The 18,178-nt window shown below is 41.3% G+C and overlaps 1 protein-coding gene across 2 annotated transcripts in view; it reads left to right on the plus strand.

The window, feature by feature from the left end:
* The window catches only part of HECW2 (HECT, C2 and WW domain containing E3 ubiquitin protein ligase 2), a 432,558-nt gene that overhangs the window by 291,408 nt on the left and 122,972 nt on the right, over nt 1-18,178 (plus strand). For both annotated transcript variants that reach the window (XM_070388859.1, XM_070388865.1), the window contains 4 exons: nt 7,007-7,176; nt 9,778-9,920; nt 15,309-15,409; nt 16,394-17,743. In XM_070388859.1, the coding sequence (XP_070244960.1) occupies nt 7,007-7,176; nt 9,778-9,920; nt 15,309-15,409; nt 16,394-17,743 (1,764 nt within the window). The remainder of the gene's footprint in view (nt 1-7,006; nt 7,177-9,777; nt 9,921-15,308; nt 15,410-16,393; nt 17,744-18,178) is intronic.

Here is an 18,178-nt window from a genome sequence, read left to right on the forward strand (position 1 = left end):
ATACCGAGCTGGATGACTCACAAGCTGGAACTCAGATTTCTGGGAGAAATATGAACATCCTCAAATATGCATATAATACCATTCTTATGGCAGGACGTGAAGAAAAACTGAAGAACCTTTTGATGAAAGAGGGTAAAAGAGGAGAGAGGAAAAAGCTGGGTTGAAACTCAGCACTCAAAAAACTACGATCATGGCATCTAGTCCCATCAGTTCATTTCAGTCGCTCAGTTGTGTCCGACTCTTTGCGGCCCCATGAACTGCTGCATGCCAGGCCTCCCATCACCAACTCCTGAAGTTTACTCAAACTCATGTCCACTGAGGCAGTGATGCCATCTCCAACTGTCTCATCCTTTGTCATCCCCTTCTCTTCCTGCCTTCAGTCTTTCCCAGCATCAGGGTCTTTTCAAATGAGTAAGTTCTTCACATCAGTTGCCAAAATATTGGAGTTTCAGCTTCAGCATCAGTCCTTCCAATGAATATTCAGGACTGATTTCCTTTAGGATGGACTGGTTGGATCTCCTTGCAGTCCAAGGGACTCTCAAGAGTCTTCTCCAACACCATAGTTCACAAGCATCAATTCTTCGGGTCTCAGCTTTCTTCATAGTCCAACTCTCACATCCATACATGACTACTGGAAAAACCATAGCTTTGACTAGATGGACCCTTGTTGGCAAAGTAATGTCTCTGCTTTCTAATATGCTGTCTAGGTTGGTCATAACTTTTCTTCCAAGGAGCAAGCGTCTTTTAATTTCTTGGCTGCAGTCATCATTGGCAGTGATTTTGGAGCCCAAAAAATAAAGTCTGCCACTGTTTCCACTGTTTCCCCATCTATTTGCCATCAAGTGATGGGACCGGGTGCCATGATCTTAGTTTTCTGAATGCTGAGCTTTAAGCCAACTTTTTCACTGTCCTCTTTTACTTTCATCAAGAGGCTCTTTAGTTCTTCTTCACTTTCTGCCAGAAGGGTGGTGTCATCTGCATATCTGAGGTTATTGATATTTCTCCTGGCAATCTTGATTCCAGCTTGTGCTTCATCCAGTCCAGCATTTCTCAGGATGTACTCTGCATATAAGTTAAATAAGCAGAATGACAATAAATAGCCTTGACATCCTCCTTTCCCGATTTGAAAACAGTCTGTTGTTCCATGTCTGGTTCTAACTGTTGCTTCTTGACCTGCATACAGATTTCTCAGGAGACAGATCAGGTGGTCTGGCATTCCCATCTCTTGAAGAATTTTCCACAGTTTGTTGTGATCCACACAGTCAAAGGCTTTGGCATAGTCAATAAAGCAGAGCTAGATGTTTTTCTGCAGCTTCCTTGCTTTTTCAATGATCCAGTGGATGTTGGCGATTTGATATCTGGTTCCTCTGCCTTTTCTAATTCCATCTTGAACATCTGGAAGTTCACCGTTTATGTACTGTTGAAGCCCACCTTGGAGAATTTTGAGCGTGACTTTGCTAGCATGTGAGATAAGTGCAATTGTATGGTAGTTTGAGCATTCTTTATCATTGACTTTCTTTGGGATTGAAATGAAACCTGACCTTTTCCAGTCCTGTGGCCGCTGCTGTGTTTTCCAAATTTGCTGACATATTGAGTGCAGCACTTTAACAGCATCATCATTTAGGATTTGAAATAACTCAACTGAAATTCCATCACCTCCACTAGCTTTGTTCGTAGTGATGCTTCCTAAAGCCCGGTTGACTTTGCATTCCAGGGTGTCTGGCTGTAGGTGAGTGATCACACCATCGTGATTATCTGGGTCGTGAAGACAATCCTATCCCTAGTCCCATCACTTCATGTCAAATAGATGGGGGTAAAGTGGAAGCAGTGATGGATTTTATTGTCTTGATCACCAAAATGACTGTAGACTGTGACTGTAGCCATTAAATTAAAAGATGCTTGCTCCTTGGAAGGAAAGTTATAACTGACATACTAAAAAGCAGGGATGTCAATTTGCTGACAAAAGTCTGTATAGTTAAAGCTATGGTTTTTCCTGTCATCATGTGAAAGTTGGACCATTAAGAGGACTGAGCACCAAAAAATTAATGCTTTTGAATTGTGTTGGTAGAGAAGACTCCTGAGTTTCCTCTGGACTGCAAAATCAAACCAGTCAATCCTAAAGGAGATCAACATTTAGTATTCATTGGAAGGACTGTTGCTGAAGCTGAAGCTCCAATACTTTGGCCACCTGATGCTGACAGCTGAAAAGACCTTGATGCTGGAAAGACTGAATGCAAAAGGAGAATTGTGTGGCAGAGGATGAGATGGTTATATAGCATCACTGATTCAGTGGACATGAATTTGAGCAAACTCCAGAAGATAGTGGAGGACAGGGGAGCCTGGCGTGCTGCAGTGCATGGGTTTGCAAAGAGTAGGACACAACTTAGCAACTGCAACAACAACAAAGCTGAAGCGTACTCTCAGTTCAGTTCAGTCGCTTAGTCATGTCCAACTCTTTGTGACCCCATGGATTGCAGCACACCAGGCTTCCCTGTCCATCACCAACTCCTGGAGCTTACCCAAACTCATGTCCATCGAGTTGGTGATGCCATCCAACCATCTCATCCTCTGGCATCCCCTTCTCCTCCAGCCTTCAATCTTTCTCAGCATCAGGGTCTTTTCAAATGAGTTAGTTCTTCAGGTAGCCAAAGTATTGGAGTTTCAGTTTCAGCATCATTCCTTCCAATGAATAGTCAGGACTGATTTCCTTTAGGATGGACTGGTTTGATCTTGCAGTACAAGGGACTCTCAAGCGTTTTCTCCAACACCACAGTTCAAAAGCATCAATTCTTCGGCATGCAGCAGCAGCAGCAGCTTTCTTTATAGTCCAACTCTCACATCCATACATGACTACTGATTGATTACTCTAAGGAAATCAATATTTGAAATGGACTTTTGAAACAGACAACTGTACTGCAGCACATGTAAGATAAATTCTAATAGATGTCTGTCACCATGTCTGTTTTCATTTTTTTCCCATTGGTGTAGTACTTCTGAAATTTAAATTATCAGTAGATTCACTTTTTGTTCACTGCAGAAAATGTTATTCACGAAAATTGACATTTTTAATAGTGAAAGTTAGGAGGCTGATCTTGAAAACACGCATCCATGGATGCATGATTATCATGTATGATGGTAGCTCATGTGTTAGCTCATTTCTGGCCCAAGGCCATTGTAGTATCCATTTCTGATCTAGCATGTTCCTTTTCCTCCCCATATGAAGTTACTTACCATGACTACCTTTTTAGTTTGGTTCTCTGGCAAATCTCAGAAGCTATAAATAGTTCAAATTTGACCAGTAGATATATTTTCACTGGAACCCTCAGGGTTTTAAAAAATCTAAGTATACCACAGCCTGTGATAAACTCCTCAACCCCTTATCTTTCTTTTGAATATATTTTAGTTGGCTACCTGTGCTTAAGGGTTCTAGGGGAGGGGTGCAGGTGGGTTGCAGGAACAAAAATGAATCCTTCTTTTACAGATAAGGAACAGCTTCCCAAACCTCCATGGCCCAGAAAACTTAGTATACCCATACCACAGTTTTCTTATTTTAGAATAATTGCTCTAAGCTTTCAAGTGATCAATATTTTTGTGAACATGACACACACATATTGATTTTGACCGCAGAGGGGATGTTAATTAACCCACCATTTGAGAATGACCAGATGAGAACTAAAAATCCCAAGACATTTTCCTGAAAAGCAGAAATAAGCTTTGGGGCATAACCAGATGCTTTTTCTTTATATACAACTTTTTCCAACATCCACCACAGTACACATAGAGGCTGGCTATCTAAAATCTGTTTTATTTCCTACCATGTGATCAAGTATTTGCAGATGATATACAGAAATGTCTAAAAAGTATAGAAGATGAAAGCCAATTTCTGATGGTAATTCTAAATAATTCATCTGGTGTAGCATATTGACAGTGGATGACTGTCTATGGAGAGCATTTAAGCTCTGTAGAATATCTTTCTGCAAATATTCTGCTCTTGATTATCTGTGAATAAATAGGGACACAAATAATTGAACTCTACAGATAAAGCAAAAACTGTTTTTTGATGAAAGTCTTAAAGCTCTTCTCCAAGTAAGAAGTTAAAGATATTTAACCTCTCATACCTTTGTGACTGAGTCCTTCTTTAATCTATGAGGTGTTATGCATATTTATGAGCAATAAAATATGTAAAACATAAAAGAGAAAGTCAAGATATGGATAAAGTGAACTGTATAATCAAAGTACAAATAACTGGTAGTTTATTATGTTTATTAATGAAGACTTATTTGTATAGTGTCTCTTGTAGAAAAGGATAACAGTGACATCTTTCATCGCTGTGGCTTAATCTTCTGGTGGATGCTGTTTCTTCAAAGGAGCATTTTGCATGAATAATTTAGCTCTGTCAGACTTCATGACAGCCATTTCTGTACATGTACTTGTTTACTGCAAAGAAATCCCTTCTTGAGAAGTAAAAATCCCTTTAACAGCTAAAGAATATCATTCCTTTGTCTTTGAGTCTGAAGCAAGCCCAACAATAAGGATAAGAAAATATTCAAATTGTATTTTTTCTCAAAATTACCAAATAAAACCAAGTGAAAACATGTAGCATTATTAAATTGACAGTAAAATATAAGCACTGTATTAATAATGATTCCATAGTAGGACTTGCCAGAGATGGGATCCATGAGGCTAATGAGATTACAGCAGCTTCTCTGAAGTGCCTATCTAGTTCTTTGCTCAATCTTTCCCTTCTCCCATGGGCTTTTAGATCAAAGATCTTACTATCTTCCAAAAATAAGGTCCTCTTGGTTGAGTTTTTCAATCTTTTCTGACGTGTTAGACTGCTTCCCTCTGCTGCCAGTTATGAGACATTAAACAGTCCTGGTCTGTTTTCATCACATGTTATCTAGGCCGCAAGTTTTTTTTTTGGCCATTGGTGAACTTCTTCCAGGGAGCACTCCTTAGAGAATATGATGCTATGGGCAACCCCAGGCCAAGTCTGTCCTTCTGAGAAAGACTTTGTGTTTCAGGAATGTGGACTTGAGTAGGATGACCCTGGTGATCCTTTAAAAAATGTGAAGTTACTCTACCGGGTCTCTTCCCCAGCTGATTCAGGTCATTCAGAGGTCTTTGAGGGGCTTCCTAGGCGGCTCAGTGGTCAAGAACCCACCTATCAATGCAGTAGACATACCTGGGGGCTTCCTGGGTAGCTCAAATGGTGAAGAATTTACCTGAAATGCAGGAGATTTGGGTTTGATCCCTGGGCTGGGAAAATCCTCTGGAGGAGGGCATGGCAACCCACTCCAGAATTCTTGCCTGGAGAATCCCATGGAAATAGGAATCCAGCAGGCCACAGTCCATAGGATTGCAAAGCATCAGATGCCACTGAAGCAACTTAGCACACCCACACAAGGTCTTTGAGGGTTCAGAGCCTGTCCACAGAATTCTTTTTCTGAATCAGTGGTCAGGACTTCCCTACACTGTTCATAACTGTATAAAGTTACCTGCTGCTGCTGCTGCTAAGTCGCTTCAGTCGTGTCCGACTCTGTGCGACCCCATAGACGACAGCCCACCAGGCTCCCCCATCCCTGGGATTCTCCAGGCAAGAACACTGGAGTGGGTTGCCATTTCCTTCTCCAATGCATGAAAGTGAAAAGTGAAAGTGAAGTCGCTCAGTCGTGTCCGACTCTTGGCAACCCCATGGACTGCAGCCCACCAGGCTCCTCCATCCATGGGATTTTCCAGGCAAGAGTACTGGAGTGGGGTGCCATTGCCTTCTCCAATAAAGTTACCTAGAAACTGTCTATTCTCCAGAAGCTTTGAAGAACACTTAGCTCTCAAGCCAACCTTATCCTAACTGATATTCTCAGAAAGGCATTGGGGATCCTGTGAAGCCAGCTTTATTTCCTGACATTTTTGCATCCTGTAGCTTGACCATTTTAAAAAGTGTTAGTCTCTTCACTAACCAGATGTTAGCCAGAAATTTTAGCAGCTCATATTGTGTGAAGTAACAAGTGGTGAATCTAAGATGAGTTATGGGACTTTTAACAAATATTTAAGTTACTTAACAGACTACTGAAAAAATAAACTCACAGTTATTTAATGTAATAGCAATCAAATTTTAGAAATATTGCTGGTCTCTCTTTTTCATCTAACATTCATTTGTAGAATATATATGGCATTTTACATATGGTACAGCTGAATGTGTGCTCTGAAGTTTCATCCCCAATTAAACTTAAGTCTCTACATTTCATGTATTTATGTAGAAGATTCACTTTTATCTCATGAAAGGACATATTGGTTTTCTTTTTAAATACAGTATTTACTAAGGATTTCTCTTAAGACATTGTGTGAAGTGCTGTTGCCAAGCTACATAGAAAAGGTGGTGAAGATGCACACATTAGAATCAAAATGGTACTAATTCTAATCAAAATTAGAATCAAGTGTTCTTTGGAAGGAATGATGCTAAAGCTGAAACTCCAGTTCTTTGGCCACCTCATGCGAAGAGTTGACTCATTGGAAAAGACTCTGATGCTGGGAGGGATTAGAGGCAGGAGGAAAAGGGGACAACAGAGGATGAGATGGCTGGATGGCATCACCGACTCGATGGACGTGAGTTTGAGTGAATTCCTGGAGTTGGTGATGGACAAGGAGGCCTGGTGTGCTGCAATTCATGGGGTCGCAAAGAGTCGGACACGACTGAGCGACTGAACTGAACTGAACTGAAGGTGGTGATACAAGTTTGGCTTCATTCTGCAGCCTGTTAGAGGACCCCTTGCTGGAGTTAGTCATAACCTACTTGCCCTCACTTATCTAAGCAATCATAGAGTGATTAATTTTGTTATTGTTTTGCTGAATAGTTTCTGTTTAGAGTTTCCTGTGTAATTATTTAAGAATGAATTGCCATTGATCTACTTGTTCTAATCAGAACATATGAATCTCTTATCTTCTGTCCCTTTCCTCTCCCTCTCTCTTTCCTTCCCTTCTTCCTCCTCTCTTTCTTTCTTTACAGACCTTAGGGCAGTTGGACTAAAGAAAGGGATGTTCTTCAATCCTGACCCTTATCTTAAGATGTCCATTCAGCCAGGGAAGAAGAGCAGTTTCCCCACCTGTGCCCACCATGGGCAGGAGAGGAGGTCTACTATCATCAGTAACACCACTAATCCAATTTGGCATCGAGAGGTAAGATGATAGTCAGAGACCTCCTGCTTGACAAGAAGTTGGCCAACTCCATCTCTCTCCACTGGTCTCTATATCGTTCAGCTGCTCGTGGGTGTGGGTAATATGGCTGAGGTGTCTGGAAATTCTGTTAGGAAAAGTGTACAATGAAAATGAGATATTCCCTTCTAACCAGGGATGGGTCTAGGGTTAAGCAAATGAGGGACTTCCCTCAGATGTGTTATTTATAGGGTTCCAAAGACTCAATGATCAAAATTAATATTTCAATGCAATATCTTTTAAAGAAATAAAAATCAAGGCAAATATTAATGATGGACAAAGTATCAACATTTTGTAAGGAGAGTAACAGTGCCTTGCAGAGCCATATGGGAGCCTGAGGCAGAAGGAAAAGTCAGTAACATTGATCCCATTTTTATTTAAAATTTTTATATTTTGTTCTAGCACATACTCAATATAAATTAATGGAATTTCTCTCCCTACAGGCTTTGGCAAATGTTTTTTTGATTTCTAGGTTTTGGTTAATTACACGAGGCAGTTGAGGAATTGTCATCCTGAGGGAAGGCAGATTGTGTTGATGGTACTTCAGACTTTCTCATAGCTGCAATATGCTACCAGTCATTGCAGTGTGCCATATTAGTGAAATCAAGCCCAGGGTTTTCCCATTGGAAATATTTTTTTGTCACAGACTGAACAGAGATGTTGGTTCTCTTCTAGCGAGCAGAGCATGAGTTCTACCATCTCTCAGGGAATCAAGACACAGTTCACATACTAGTTTCAATGAGTGTTTCTGAAACTGAAAGTGCAAGTCGCTCAGTCATGTCTGACTCTTTGTGACCCCATGGACGATACAGTCCATGGAATTCTCCAGGTCAGAATACTAGAGTGGGTAGCCTTTCCCTTCTCCAGGGGATCTTCCCAACCCAGGGATCAAACCCAGGTCTCCTGAATTGCAGGCGGATTCTTTTACCAGCTGAGCCATAAGGAAAGCCCACAAATACTGGGGTGGGTAGCCTATCCCTTCTCCAGACCCAGGAATTGAACCGGGGTCTCTTGCATTGCAGGCAGATTCTTTACCAGCTGAGCTAAGACAAACGTATATTGGCATGGGAGTTGCACAGTTAATTAAATCACTCCCTAAATGTTTAATGACAATAATATGTTCTAACAATGCTGAACAGTATTTCATTGGAGAGAGAGTTTCAACAGTTCCAAAACCAACTGGAGAAAAACTGTGGCTGTTTGAGGCTTGCCAGCATAGCAAGATGTTTCTCTTGGGCAGTTTTCATGGTTATGTTAGTGGCTAAATATTGTCAATTTTTTTATTCCTGGTTTGAAATACTGTCTCCAAATAGTGAATAACTCTTAAAGGAATACCACTTAATTTAACACATTAGAAGCTTAGATGATTGCATGATGATCACTTAGAAGGCAAAGAGTAGAGATAGTAACGATACTAGCAATAACTTTATTTTTCTAACATTTAATATTTACAGAGTTCTTAGCCATGTTACCAGTGCAGGCATGATAAAGGGTATGTAAGGGATGATATTCTCACCTCTCTTTTTGTGATTAATAAACAAAAGCTTAAAATGTTCATGTAACTAGCTATTCAGGGGCAGAAGTAGTGCTTAAACTCTGCTGTCTTATTCTAAGCAAGTGCTTTTTCCATTAAGCAGATTGCTAAACTTCATGGCCCTTTGGGGAAATTAAATTGTTATGACTATGTAAACTTAGTGACCCCTGAGTGTAAAGTTGGCTGGCACTAGTCAGACGTCATTGTTGTTGCCTAGATACTACCAGGGACAGAGACAAATGGTTCAGGTTAGATTTCTGGCTCCATCATTCACTTTTTCTGAGATGCTCATCATAAAAAGGAACACTTTATCTTTGTAATATATATGAAAGTGTTTGTAAATGAGTAAAGCAGGTTATTTTTCTTTTATATCCTTATTAATATCATATCCTGTTTTTTCCAATGGCATTCTGAAAACAACAAAGCTTATCTTAACCTCATACTTTTATTTTTCTATCCCAGGAGAAATGTCTCTGTGTGCCTTTTAAATTAAGTAACTTCTATTTGAACATTGTTTTATTTTGCTGTAAACCAGGGAAATCATAATATTCATTAGGTGCTTCTATTTTAACCACTAAGTGAAGGACGAAGATGTGCAACTTCAAAATACCATGGGATCAGGAATTAAGTTTGCTGTTAATCAGAGTATTGGTTAATTCTAAGCCACCATATAACAGGATATTAAATATTAAAGAGTTAAAATACAATAAATGTGGTGAGCACTAAAATTGTATTGTGCATAATTTAATATTTGATAGCATCTCCTCAAACTATTCAACCGGAAGAGTTGGATGATTGAAGGTGCTTCCTTTGTCATCTAGATCCTAACTGCTGCTTTTTAATCTTTATGACTGTTCATGATTCTGAATGAATAAAAGATTGACAATTGTTGCAGATTTTTCTGGCAATGTAGACTCTCTATGTCATTAGAATTTAAGAGATGCTAATTTTTCTTATAGTAATGTATATTAATAAAATGATATATATAATTTTGTATTTCTTTTTTGACTTGTGTTATGTTTTGTTTTCAGAAATACTCCTTTTTTGCACTCCTTACTGATGTCTTAGAGATTGAAATTAAAGACAAGTTTGCAAAGAGCCGGCCTATCATTAAGCGTTTCCTGGGGAAGCTCACCATTCCAGTCCAGAGGCTACTGGAGCGGCAAGCCATTGGGTAATCAGGGATCCTGTTGCAAGTAGTTTCCGCTGAAGCAACTGAAATGATACTTTGAAGTCCTAGGGCTTTTCTCACTGATAAGAAGTGGTGATATACTTCTTTTAAAAATGAAAGTGCTGGCATATGCCTTAAAATGTGCAGGACAAAAAGAACTTTATTTTCATGTATCTTTTTTGAGTTATCTATCTTTCCCAAGATGTACCTACTATTAGCATTTCAGTGTGAAATGTCACAGTGCTCAGTTGATTTTTGAGTATATTGAAATCTTGCTATAACAGCCTCTCCCTAGAACAGGATGCCAGTATCAGATTGACACCTCCCAATCCTGATTAACCTTATCCAGAGATTTTTGTTATGCCTAAGATACCAAAACCACCTTATTTTAGGGCCATTTAAAACAGAGCCTAGACTCTGAGATGGTGTGGAGCTCTAAGACATGTACTTAGAGCTCTAAGACATTCATTTAGGCAACTAGAAATTACTCATTGAGAGAATTTTAAAATGTGGTTTGACATCTGTCTCCTTTCTGTTAGCTTTTTGTAAGCTGTGAATCAAGTAGTTGAGAAATCATAACATGCCTCCATCCTTATTATAAATGGTGTGTATATTTTCACACGGTAAGTATCAGCAAACTCAATAACACAGCTGCTCTGAGGTAGCACTAGGGGGCATCCTTTTCATTTTAGGAGAACATTATGAATGTATGATAACAGTGGTGGTAGTCAGCAGTATCAGTGATAAACAGTAGCTGTGGTAGTAGTAGCAGCAATAGTAAACAAAAGTAAACAAAAAAAGATGGTATGGCCCTAGTCTATGTCAGGAGTTAAGTAAATTACACTCATCTGCTTCTATAATCTCGACAACTCTGCGAGGTGAACAGTGTTGTTATACCTCTTTCAGAGATGAGGAATCTGAGGCTAGCAAGCCAGTGGTGGAGCTGGGATTTGAGCAGATCAGTCTGTTCCAGAATCTCGACTTCTCTGCCACACTTTAAGGCTGGCAGTGATGGCATATTCATCCAGCTAACTGAGAGGTTGATCATTTGTAGGCACTTTGCAGCTAATTAACTGTCCTCTTAGTGTTTTGACAAGTCACGATTTTTTCAGACATTAGTTTCCTTGTTTGAAAAATAAAGTCTTTAGACCAGGTGATCTCAAAGACCCCTTCGACATCTGAAATTAAGAGATTCTAATGGAATCTACAGAGAAGGCAATGGCACCCTACTCCAGTACTCTTGCCTGGAAAATCCCATGGATGGAGGAGCCTGGTAGGCTGCAGTCCATGGGGTCGCTAAGAGTCGGACACGACTGAGTGACTTCACTTTCACTTTTCACTTTCATGCATTGGAGAAGGAAATGGCAACCCACTCCAGTGTTCTTGCCTGGAGAATCCCAGGGATGGGGGAGTCTGGTGGGCTGCTGTCTATGAGGTCGCACAGAGTCGGACACGACTGAAGCGACTTAGCAGCAGCATCAATGGAATCTAATTCTCTGTCCATTAGAGGCAATGGTTGAGCTAGACCACATAAACTAGAAATATTATGCTGAAATTCTAGCAGCCTCATTTAATTTGATAAAACAGGGAAATTGCAATTATTTTTAAGGATAGCAAATATTGCTCCTAGTGGAGGTAATACTCTTTTGTTGTTGTTGTTCAGTCGTTAAGTCATGTCCAACTCTTTGCTACACCATGGACTGCAGCATGCCAGGCTCTTCTGTCCTCCACTATCTTCTGGAGTTTGCTCAAATTCATGTCCATTGAGTCAGTGATACTGTCTAACCATCTCATCCTCTGTTGCCCCTTATACCTTTGCCTTCAGTCTTTCCCAGCATCAGGGTCTTTTCCAATGAGTTGGCTTTTAGCATCAGGTGGCCAAAGTATTGGAGCTTCAGCTTTGGGAAGTTTCTAAAAATTATTTTTAGGATTAATGGAAAATGAAAAATTATAATTGGTGAGAATTAACTATTGGAAGTATAATATGCTTATAATTTAATTTACATACGTATAATCATATAATTTATATATATATTAAAGAAGTATTCATTTATGTATACCCATAAGAATGATCAAGGAAAAATAAAGCCTTATTAGTGCTTTAATCTCCTGTTAACTTGCTGACTTTCATTCAGTCTTTTAAAGAATGGACACATAATACTGCCTGGCATGGATTCTGTGTGTACTGGAAGGAAGTCCAGCATGAATTTGTGATATGCCAGAATTATGAAGTATTTCCACACAAGTATATTAAAAGCATTGCCTGATACTTAGGGATTTGCTTTATTAAATAAATATGATACTACATATTAGTATATCTGCTCTTAGCATCTAAATATATTTTTAATCTGATTATTACTTTCTATCAAGTAATTGATACATCTTGAAAAATAATGAGTTTTCTTTACTTATGTTTTTTGTAGACTGCAGTTCTCTGAAGTAATTGAAGTTTCATATGGTAAAATTTTATAGGATGAGCTGAAACTCCTTACTGATTACCTATTTCAAGAGTATTGGTTTGAATGTGACATTTTTTTCAGAAAGTGGCTTGCATTCTGTCCAAAGAGCACATCACTTTCCCATGCTTTATCATTTGCTCTGATTACACTAGTGAGAAAATGTCTCAGTCAGGCAGTGGGAGTTCTTTGGCACTTAGTCTTTATAATTATATACCATAATAATATATAATATAGGGTACACAATTATCTATCACAGGAAAGAGGCAGGATGAGTCAGATGAAACTGAGAAAGAATAGGTGAATCCCCTGGCAGTCACTCAGCAAGGATGAAACCCCCTTGACTTGGAATTTCTGAATAGGGAGTCTTTCCTGTTCTTAGGGATTGTAGAGTTGAGTATCTTGTCAGTTTGGGTGAAAAACAGCACTAATACCTATTAAAAATCTTTTTTTCAAAGTAAAGAGTCTGATTTGTTAAATTTATTCAACAAATATGTGGATGTGTATACATATAGTATCTACTAAATGTTAAACACTGTTTTGGGTATTAGAATATGATAATGAGCAAAAGAATGGATCCCATTCTTAGAATCCCTGCTAATCATTTACTTCCTAGCTAAAATCCATCACTTTTTTAAGTCTTCATCATCAGCACCAACACTTTACTTTTATTGTTCAAAGAGGAGGAGAGGAGAGTCAATTTGATTTTAGCAAAGAAGGGAAAATTTTATCATTCCAAGACCGAATGTCCAAAGAGATGGATGAGGACCACCTTGTTGAGAGCAGGTTCAGGTGGTTTGCTGCTGGGTTCATGGATTAGTGGACAGAGGGGCAGCATCTCTGCATGTCAGGCACTGTCTAAATGCTGGAAAGGAAAAAGCAGTCAGGGAAAAAGACATCACTTCTGTTATGCAGGTTGCAGTCATTGTAGAATTATTAGAACATTCTAATGTAATAGCAGTTAACATACTTGTATCATCTAATAGTTAATGCCAAAACATCCCTTTACAGGAAAAAATCTTCTTAAAATACCAGCTTAAGTACACAAAACATTGTGATGTCAAATGCATTGGGATGAGCCATGAGTAAATATCATTAAAATCCATGCTACTTAAAGCAGCCAAGGATTATGGAAAGTGCTCATAAAATGAGATATGATCTGGGGCCTACAGAGCAGGGGCTTCTATGTCATAAATATCTGTGTTCTAATCCTGGTTCTGTCACTTTAATTGTTGTCTGGCCTTGGGCAAGTTACCTATCCTCCCTGGGCCTTAACTTCCTCTTCTAGAAAACAGGGCCACCACCGGGCTCATAGGGAGGATCGAAGGCAATGATGCATGCAAAGCCCTTATTAGGGTGTTAGCACTCAGATGGGGGAAACAAAGCATTTTAAGAGCATCAATCAAATATTTATTACAAAATTTATAGGGAAGAAAAAGTAAAAAGTAAAAGAAACAATCTTATTGTTTTAGGACATTCTTTGTATTAAGCCAAAGAAATTCATAAGAGCTGAACTGGGATTTTACATTAGCATGTGTTCTTTTAAACAGGTAACATCTATTTAAAATTATGCCGAGGAGGTAGAGAACAAGGGAAATAGTCGTGTAGATTAGTAATCAATAGGTACTAGAGGCTCTGAACTCTACATTGGTTCAAGTATTAGGTGGAGGCCTTGTGTTTTCCACCCAAAGTTGCCATTAGAGGGCAGTGTGAGAGCAGAGATGGTGTGATTTGGTCCTATCCCTCTGATTATTTTCCTTAATTAAGAATGCATCAGATTCAGAATGAAAGTTGCTTGCATACAAGGAAATGATGTAATTGTATTTGACTTTGATAAATAAACACAGAGTTTAAATATATCAACTATTTCATCCTCAAGGAAGCCAATAGCCTGAGCCTGGAGCTAAGATGGAGCAGAAGCTAGGCAGGTCCAGTGGTGTGGGCCCCTCCAGTCCACCTGCCAGTATGGCAACAAGACCCCACCAGGTGGTGCAGCCAGCTTCTCCAACCATCCCATCAATATCGGTCACAAGTTGCCCAGAGAATCGGTGATAGTCACTCCCACCAAGCTAGGGCCAAGAGCGAGCCCCTTACTGTACAAATGAGAAAGGGGAGGTGCTGCAGCCCTCTGCCCCTCACACAGCCAGAGCAGCTATCAGAGCCTGGCCTGTTCTCACACAGCTCTCTCCTAACTCCCCACTCCTGTTCTTCAGAATGTAGCAGCTCTGTGCCCTCCATGTGATGACCCTTACGTCTGTCTGTCTTTTCTTTTGTCCACACCACATGGCATATCTTAGTTCCCCAACCAGGGGTCAAACCCCTGCTGAGCTTTCAGTGGAAGCTCGGAGTTGTAACCACTGGACTACCAGGGAATTCCCTGTGCCTGTCTTTTTAGAGGGGCTTCCTTGGTAAGAAATTGGCCTGCAATGTGGGAGACCTGGTTCAATCCCTGGGTCTGGAGGACCCCCCCTGGAGAAGGGAATAGCTACCCACTCCAGTAGTCTTGCCTCATGCTAAATGCTAAGGAACCAGGCCGTCTATTCATTTACACTTGAGTCAGGAAACACTCAAAATTTTAGGCCTTTTCCAGCTCCTTGATGGCTTTTAAAATGTCCTGTTCCTGATCACTATTAGCAGTGATCAGGAGAACAAATCAGTGCCCTTTAAAAAATCATAGCAACATTGTATTGCATTTTGTATTGTATTGCATTTACTAATAATTTTCCTTGTGACAAGGTTCCCTTTTATCCTTGGGTTTATAAGTGTTAATTTATACAAATGAATAATATTACGTTGACTCTAACTTGCCTTTTCACTTTCTCATGAGTATGAAAGTTTTAAGAGAAATACGTGGGGTTTAGGGGGTGGCCTGTAGGAAGAAGATGAAGCCTGACAGCAGAGTAGTAGGATCAAAGAACCATTTCTATTCTTGCAGTGACCAGATGCTCAGCTACAACCTTGGCAGAAGGCTCCCAGCTGACCATGTGAGTGGGTACCTCCAGTTCAGAGTGGAGGTCACATCTTCTGTGCATGAAGGTGAGATATCTGTGTAAATACATCACTGTAGGTAGAACTTGTTAAATCTTACTCTGTTGCCAGTTTACATTTGAATCTTAATCTGTTGTCAGTTTTGGGCTTCCTTGGTGGCTCAGAGGTTAAAGCGTCTGCCTGCAATGCAGGAGACCTGGGTTCGATCCCTGGGTCAGGAAGATCCCCCTGGAGAAGGAAATGGCAACCCACTCCAGTATTCTTGCCTGGAGAATCCCATGGATAGAGGAGCCTGGTGGGCTACAGTCCACGGGGTCGCAAAGAGTCGGACATGACTGAGTGACTTCACTTTCACTTTCACTTTTCACTTTCTGTTGTCAATTTACATTTGAATAGAATTGTTTGTGTCCTGTTCTGAACATAAAATAGCTATCGAATGATTACCTGCTGAAGTTTTCCAAATAGATATGAAAGCCTGTTTATTAAAAAAAAAAAATCTCACTTAGGTTTTTATCTGTGTTTGGAAACTGGGATGTGGAATTTTCAGCAGCAGTGAACATGTAAAACCTCATGTGTTACGCTGACCAGCAATATATGTACCTGTTTAGTAGTAAGTAGTGAATCTTAGCAAGTTGGTGATAACTGTAAAACAGTCCCCAGCCTTTCTGGCACCAGGGACTGGTCTCATGGAAGACAGTTTTTCCACAGACCAGGGATATGGGGGATGGCTTTGTGATAATTCAACTGCATTCCATTTATTATGCCGCAACTGACAGGAAGCGGAGCTCAGGCATAATGTGAGTGATGTGGAGAGGCTGTAAGTGCAGATGAGGCTTCACTCACTTGCCTGCCACTCACCTTCTGCTGTGTGGATTTTTCCAGTGTGTGCCCCTGGGGTTGGGGACCCTTGCTGTGAAGAGCCCTCAGTGGGATGACTGAATTCTTTGAACTGATTGGTGGCAAAGGATTAGGATATTAAAAGTTAATATGTAATAATGCCTTTGTTTTTATAAATGCTGTTTCATCCTTCAGATGCCTCTCCAGAAGCTGTTGGCACAATACTTGGAGTCAGTTCTGTGAACGGAGACCTAGGAAGCCCTTCTGATGAGGAGGACATGCCAGGGGGCCATCACGACAGCCCAGTTTGTTCCAATGGACCAGTTTCTGAGGAAAGTGCTGATGGGACACCCAAGCATTCTCTCAGGACTAGTTCTACTCTGGAAATAGACACAGAAGAATTAACTTCTACTTCTTCAAGGACCTCACCTCCCAGAGGACGTCAGGATTCACTCAATGATTATTTAGATGCTATTGAACACAATGGCCATTCTAGGTCAGGTGCAGCTACTTGCTCGGAGAGGTCCGTGGGAGCCTCTCCAAAGCTAAGGAGTAGTTTTCCCACTGACACAAGACTCAATGCAATGCTTCATATTGACTCAGATGAGGAAGACCACGAGTTCCAGCAAGACCTGGGCTATCCATCCTCCTTGGAGGAGGAAGGAGGGTTGATCATGTTTAGCAGGGCATCAAGAACTGATGATGGGAGCCTGGCATCTCAGACAAAGCCAGAAGACAACCCAGTGGAGACTGAGGAAGCCTCCATTAATGAAGCTGCTTCCTTTGAGGATAAGCCAGGAAATCTTCCAGAGCTTGCAGAGACCTCTTTACCCTCAGGCCTGATCCCAGATGAAAGCGAGAATGGCCCAGAATCTCAACCAAGTGTGGACCAGGGCAGCACTGAATTGTGTGGCTCTCAGGAGGTGGATCAGCCCACAAGTGGAGCTGACACGGGCACTTCTGACACGTCCGGGGGGAGCCGAAGAGCTGTCAGTGAGACAGAGTCCCTTGATCAGGGGTCTGAGCCTTCCCAGGTGTCCTCAGAAACAGAGCCCAGCGACCCTGCCAGGACAGAGAGTGTGAGCGAGGCCAGCACCAGGCCTGAGGGAGAGAGTGACCTGGAAGGGGCCGACAGCTCCTGCAATGAGAGTGTTACCACGCAGCTCTCCTCGGTGGAGACACGGTGCTCATCTCTTGAGAGCGCACGGTTTCCTGAAACTCCAGCCTTTTCTTCTCAGGAGGAGGAAGATGGAGCCTGTGCAGCAGAGCCCGCCAGCAGTGGCCCTGCTGAAGGGTCCCAGGATTCCATATGCACTCCTGGTTCCTTACCTGTGGTGCAGGTGCCCAGTGGAGAGGAGGAAGGGCCAGGGTCAGAATCAACCACTGTACCTGACCAGGAGGAGGTGGGGGAGGTCTGGCAGCGGAGGGGGAGCCTGGAGGGAGCTGCTGCTGCTGCTGAGAGCCAGCCCCAAGAAGAGGGTGCTGCTCGGGATACCACAGGGGCTTGTGAAGGGGCCACCGCCCAGGAGGAAGGCGCGATTGGAGGTAGGATGTAGAAGACAATGTGGCCTGTGTCTCAGGGATACCTGCTCAGAGGGTTGTCCCTCAATGTAAATTATGCTGCAGGTCAAATATTAGCTGAATTCTTCACCTTTGGGTTCAACAGCTTTTTTTTTTTTTTTTTTTAATGGATCTTCTACTGCTGAAATAAGAGGGCTGTCAAATAATGGACTTCAAGGCTCTGTATCAATGTGGGCACCTGCTTTCCCTAGGAAAGTGGCCTGTTGGGTGGGGGAGCCTGTGGTCCATACAGCCCTGGAGGCCTGGAGTGCCTAAGGGCAGATAAACAGGAGCAAACTGCACATGTGCATGCTGTTCACCGTGGCATTCATGTGCCCAGGGCTCGGTCCTCTCATCTGGGCAGTGTGAAGAAGCTTTTAATAAGGAATTTCCAGGTGTGTAGATACAAAGCCAGACAGG

Source organism: Bos mutus, chromosome 2, assembly GCF_027580195.1.
Source record: "Bos mutus isolate GX-2022 chromosome 2, NWIPB_WYAK_1.1, whole genome shotgun sequence".
Taxonomy (NCBI): Eukaryota; Metazoa; Chordata; class Mammalia; order Artiodactyla; family Bovidae; genus Bos; species Bos mutus.